Source organism: Eurytemora carolleeae, unplaced genomic scaffold (assembly GCF_000591075.1).
Source record: "Eurytemora carolleeae unplaced genomic scaffold, Eaff_2.0 scaffold343, whole genome shotgun sequence".
In the NCBI taxonomy this organism is placed as follows: Eukaryota; Metazoa; Arthropoda; class Copepoda; order Calanoida; family Temoridae; genus Eurytemora; species Eurytemora carolleeae.
Genome location: NW_019396238.1, coordinates 205,260 through 211,348, shown reverse-complemented (window position 1 = coordinate 211,348; position 6,089 = coordinate 205,260). Strand labels below are relative to the sequence as shown.

Here is a 6,089-nt window from a genome sequence, read left to right as displayed (position 1 = left end):
ATTTTCAAAATTTATTTTTACGATTCCTTTCCTTATTCCTGACTTATGCATTCCCCTACACGATTAACCTTCAAAAGAACTGTTTTTTTTGGAACTCGTAAAGTTTACTTCTACGATATGTAGTAATTAAAGAAGTTATTGTAATTTCCTGGAATCTCATAAAATAAATTCAGTTTTAATCTCTTCTGAATGCTTATTGCTTCTGTAACGCGGGTTTATAGTGTGATGTGCTGGGTTTAGAAAAAGTAGATGTTCCAGAACCTTCTCCAGCCTTCATGGTGCTCGACTTCTGCTGAGACAGCAAGGTCTGCGCGCTCATGGCCTGGGTGAGGATGAGCGCATTGAGCGCTTCAGCATTGAGCGCGGCAAGGGACAGGGTCTGCTGAAACAGGAACGGATTAGTCTGGAGAAGAGCCGGGTTCTGACACATCTGCATGAGCGCTAATCCTATCGGGTTCTGCTGCATGAACGGGTTGAGTTGTCCTTGAGACTCCGACGCCCGGGATTTTGCACCCTGAGCAGGTTTCCTTCTCCTTTTCTTCCGGTCAACTGAACCAGACGGATCCGAGCTATCATTGGTTTTGTTAGATTTGGATTTATTAGAGTTCTGCTCTGTGTTGATCAGAGACTCGAGGGGCACCTTCCCCTGCAGGAAATCCTTATACTTGGCGATACCAATTGCGTGGTTAAAGAAGAGATGATTACTCAGCTTCTGATATTCAAACAGGACACTCTTATGACACACTTTACACCTAATAACAAGGGGGTCTTAAGTACAGTGCTATTCTAAATAAACCAATATAATATTAATTGATTGGCGACATGAATATCGTTTTTGACCTTAGAAATAGTTTGCAGCATTCACTTTTTCCAATGTGATTTTTATATTTAACAAAAATCACAAAATAGGCAGGTAGTCTTACCAAAATGTGGTTTTCCATTTTCTTGCGTTTAAAAAACCAGAAAAATTGAGAATTTTGTTTAAATTTCTATTTTTTAAATAGAACCATGAAAATATCGAATTCTGAACGAAATAAACTTAACAACAGCCCTTAATGTTCTCAAATTTTGACCCAATCTTCTCCCAGAAGTTAATAACACCCTTCCAGAGAATTAAACTAATCTGACCTGTGAAAAATCTCCTGAAGAAACTCAATTTCTCCGAAGTTAGTCTTGTATTCTATCATTGAGAGATAATGTTTGCCCTGAACTCAATATACTCAGACCAGCAGCACAAAAATAGCGATAAAAATCGTGTACAAATTTTCGAATTACAAAGTCAAAAAAAAAGTCTTTTTCATCCTTTTGGACGAGATGGAATAATTTTTTTAAGAAATTTTTTTTTTAAATTGATGAATCTGAAAATATTCCTTGACGTGGTTCTTCATGTTGTAAGGTTCCAGGTTAGTATTGCACACCTAAAAGTTTTAAAAAGATAAATACAGTGAGTCCCATAAAACTGTAGAATGCAAAGAAGACATTCAAGCAATTTTATTTGTATGTACGCTGTTATAAAACAAACAATTCTATGAGTAGTATAAAAAAATCTATTTTTACAGTGCACGATTCCTGTATTTAATGTTCTTGAACTAATAATTTTGCAATGGTTAGGTTCTACTTTCGTAGCAGGCCTTAGAAGAATCCTTCATCATCAGCCTATTTCATGTTCTTGAACTAATAAAAATCATAACTTGAGTCTAACACTACTAATCATATTCCACAGTTTAGTGGGTCCCACTTAATAAAAATCATAAATTGAGTCTAACACTACTAATCATATTCCACAGTTTAGTGGGTCCCATTTAATAAAAATCATAAATTGAGTCTAACACTCCTAATCATATTCCACAGTTTAGTGGGTCCCATTTAATAAAAATCATAAATTGAGTCTAACACTACTAATCATATTCCACAGTTTTGTGGGCCCCCCTTAATGAAAATTTTATCTAAAAAATAATTTACTAATTAAATAATTCTCCTCTATGCACTTTAATTCAAGGGATATTAGTTCCAAAACCAACATTGAGTGTTAGAAATGGGCCAAATCTGCCAAAGTTATCTTTTTCAAGAGTATATATCTTAAAATACAAGACGAGTAGAACAAAATTACACAATATCATTATTAAAAAAATGGCTAAAACTATATATTGAAACAAGAAATGTAAACTATAAACTAATAATAAAGTGCGAGAATTATTTTTTGATGAAACTGGTTTTTTTTTCGAACATATCCATATTTTGAAACAATTAACGCATTTCAGCTCATGTCCCGTTTTCGGAACATATTCTGATTTTGAGACACAATTGTTCGAATTCATATCTATGTCAATTTTAAAGTATTTACGCACTCATGAAACAAAACAAGATTTTTTGATAGGTAATTTATAAAAACAAAATAGAAAATAAAAACATAACAGCATTGAGAAATCAGAATATTATAAAATCAATTAATTGTTCCTACAATATAGATATAACTAGAAATGCGGGAGACTGTTTGTTTAAAATGCTTGAAAGTAAATCATCCATATTCTCTAATTTGACAGATAAAATGTGAAAACTTAGATTCTAGAAATAATTAGAAGTTAATCTAGTCTTAATTAGATAATTTTTGTTTTCAGTGATTTATTTTGTAAATTATGAAAGTGAGCTTTGTTCTGAATTGAGGATTATAATCAAAAACGGGAAAGTGGGTTTTGTCTCCAAAACGCGACAAAGTTTCAAATTCAGGATATGTTCGAAAATAAAAAACCTGACATTGTCTTGAAAACGGTCATAAGATTTATAATAAAAAGATTATTTAAAAAGTTTTAAATAGGGAATTGCTGTCCTCGTGATGTTTAATAACATGTTGGTTATAGTTTTTATTTTCGACTTTTACTCTGGATATGTGCCGAAAACCCAGTCTTTCAATTTGTGCCCATTTCTAACACCCAGTGTTAAAAATGGGCCAAGTGTTAGTTTTGGAACTAATGTCCCCTGTAATTGGAAAAATTGTTTTTAAAAATACAAGCTTGTGATTATAATTCTGGGAAAAGATAAAACATAAAAGACAAAATAAGTGTAAGGGGTGGGGGGACGGAGGCGACAAAAAGATGTATTATTGTCTAAATCAAAAACGCTAGTTTACAAGAAAAAACTAAATTTAAAAAACGAAATTCCATTAACTATTTTTAAAATTTTCACTTACTTTACAGATCGTCATACACATCTGTGTCGGATCGTCAGAGAATGGTTTCTCGTCCATATTCGTTTCCTCCTTTTTGTCAAATCGTCCCTTAACACAATCAATTTTAAATCGTCATCACAAGAAAAAATGTTGTTGTCTTTTAATGCTAACTATTCTATTTAATCCAAAAATCAAATTTTGTCCCAAATTATCATAACAAACTAATATTGAAAAAATCTCCACTGAATCCAAATTCTAATTGCTCCAGAATGAGAGCAACAAAATAAATAATGGTCATCCTTGCATCATTTGATTAAGTAAATAAACGAATGCTATCCTCTAACTCTAATTTTCTAATCCTAATATCTTTGTAAACTGATTTGTAATTGTGTAAACCTTTTTAATTTTAAGTTTAGACTAACTGATCTTACATTTCTATTTTACAAACTATGAGAATTTGTTAAATGATCTAGTAGTCATTTTGAGATTAAAACGTAGAAAGGAGGGTCTCTGATTGATATGGAATAATATCAGGTTACAAAAAAAGAGTTCCTATTTCTAAAATTACCTTAAAGACATCATACTGCATAGCATACTCCTTGAAGGACTGAGCGTGTACTGTCTGCAGATGCTTCTTGATGGTTGCATAGATCGCCCTCAACACCTTCCCACACCCCTTGCACCTGTGGTAGGTCATACGGGAGTACGTTATCTTCCCGTACTGGTGCTTGTACTGCGTCATACGCAGGCTGTGCTGGATCCTCACGTGCTCACGGAGAGAGTTAAACTTCATCTTGGTCGAGCATATCTTGCAGACACACAGGCACATCTCCTTCAGACTGTCCGTGAACACCTTCCCGTCCTCGCTCTTATTCTCTTCAATAGAATCAACCTCAAGGTCCTCCATGTCATCCTCATCTACGACAACAAGCATTTATCTTAATTTTCAAAGTTTGAATTTGCTTAAAATCGGATTCAAGGGTTAGAAAAATCAACAAAACTATGTAAAAAAAATAATTTTTGTCTTTCTCTATAGATCATTTTTACTTAGTTGAAGAAATATTAAAGATCTAAAAGTGCATGTGTATTGTGCATATACGAAAAACTGAGACTGCTCTGATTATAGCTTTATAGTAAAGTATAACGAATCCAAAATCCGCATACGTATAGAAAAAAAATATTTAGTAAGCACTGCTTCGAGGAATTATATACAGGGTTACCCACAAAGGATGAGACGACTTTACAAAATTTATACTTTCTTTTTTCTTATGTTTATGATTCCCTGTAAAAAAAATTTTATTTTTAAAATCATTGAGTAATCCAGTAAACGACTATACTCAAGACAGAAGTCTCCAATTTAAGTTGAGATCATCATATTTTGAGTTACAGGTCGTCCTTACTGTCTCGTTCTTTATGGGTAACCCTTCATTCTCTAAAATGTTAGTTTGTATCAGTTGGCAGCTTACCTTCGGTGGAGGGAGAGAGAAGATGGTAAGGGAAATCCGGGGATATTACCATTGTGATAGGATCATCGTATTCTAAATATATTTATGAGATCATCTTTACAACAAACAGACGTTAGGTCTCCTGTCTTGAAGCAAATATCTTGATTGGAATTAGTCCCTCAGGGGTAGGATTTAATGAATATTAAGAAATAGTTTCTCGCATATACGTATCTTGTACCACTTTTATAAACTTTAACCGGCGCACAAAATTGGTTCAACTACGTCAACTCAGTTCAGCTACTTCTCACTGTTCATTAAATCTGTGATCTAATCTAATAAAGTATTTGAACCACGTAGACTAGCTTAAACCACCTTTGACCTGGAACCAGGCCAGGAGTAAGAAAAGTGGTTCAGCTCAGTCTAAGTAGTTCAGCTTTCCACTTTTCGGACCAAAACTGATGAATTGTCCCTTCCAAATTTTTCCTGTGGTCCTTGGCCCATGGCCAGAGAAACAACCAATTAAACCAACAAAGGTATCATTATCATTTCCCGTTTTTTCAAAAATATTCTAGAATTATCTAAAACTGAAAACCTGAATCTTTTGTGGCAAATACTTCGTCATTGAACTGGTGGTGAGGTTTACCCGGGGATCCTTGAAGATCATCTTCTCCTACCCCATCCTCCTCTCCGCTACCCATCCAACCTAATCAAATACTTCGTCATTGAACTGGTGGTGAGGTTTACCCGGGGATCCTTGAAGATCATCTTCTCCTACCCCATCCTCCTCTCCGCTACCCATCCAACCTAATCAAATACTTCGTCATTGAACTGGTGGTGAGGTTTACCCGGGGATCCTTGAAGATCATCTTCTCCTACCCCATCCTCCTCTCCGCTACCCATCCAACCTAATCAAATACTTCGTCATTGAACTGGTGGTGAGGTTTACCCGGGGATCCTTGAAGATCATCTTCTCCTACCNTGGTTTATTTAGTATATTAATCCCCATCAATTCCATACTATTTTATACACTTTTCTCACTGTTACTGGTGACAAGATTTAACTGGTTTCTTAAAAATATTTGAAACAACGTTATTTTGATGTTTCAGAATTATTTTTCGCTAATTACGTATAACACAGAATATCCTCGAGTGTTGACCAGAAGATTAAGCAAATACAAAAAAATTATTGCACGTCGTATTTATGAGATAAATGAATAATAATAGAGACATATGTGAAGCATTAACAAATGACAATTTTTTTTCGTAAAAACTTTTATTCCACGCCTTCGCATTTTATTATTCAAGAGAAAATGGTATCTTCTATGATTATTTAGTTAAAAATTAACCTTTGGAGTCCTCCAAGGTGATGTTGTGGTTCCTCTCCGCTCCCTCTCCGTGTGTCTGGTTTCCGTTAAATACAAACATATCTCCAGGTTTAGTTTCAAAACAAGATTCGCTCTTCCTACATTTTCTCTGAAT

At 34.4% G+C, this 6,089-nt stretch overlaps 1 protein-coding gene across 1 annotated transcript; it reads right to left on the bottom strand.

The window, feature by feature from the left end:
• Nucleotides 1-23: 23 nt before the first annotated feature.
• LOC111699040 (uncharacterized) lies at nt 24-6,080 on the bottom strand. The gene is made up of 8 exons (XM_023469590.1): nt 5,957-6,080; nt 5,204-5,516; nt 4,633-4,704; nt 3,735-4,084; nt 3,188-3,274; nt 1,371-1,418; nt 1,129-1,205; nt 24-752 (listed from the first exon to the last, which is right to left on the bottom strand). Exons 2-8 carry the CDS (start codon nt 5,307-5,309, stop codon nt 194-196), a joined length of 1,299 nt encoding a protein of 432 aa, XP_023325358.1. The 5' UTR covers nt 5,310-5,516; nt 5,957-6,080; the 3' UTR covers nt 24-193.
• Between the last annotated feature and the right edge of the window lie 9 nt (nt 6,081-6,089).

What these genes read in the sequence shown, in the direction of transcription:
- LOC111699040 (XM_023469590.1), bottom strand. Translation starts at nt 5,309, where the DNA reads ATGGGTAGCGGAGAGGAGGATGGGGTAGGAGAAGATGATCTTCAAGGA. An exon ending in ATTTGCCACAAAAGATTCAG is followed by an intron (nt 4,705 to 5,203) that starts GTTTTCAGTTTT and finishes AAATATATTTAG; the next exon opens with AATACGATGATCCTATCACA. An exon ending in CTTCAGGAGATTTTTCACAG is followed by an intron (nt 753 to 1,128) that starts GTCAGATTAGTT and finishes CCTTGTTATTAG; the next exon opens with GTGTAAAGTGTGTCATAAGA.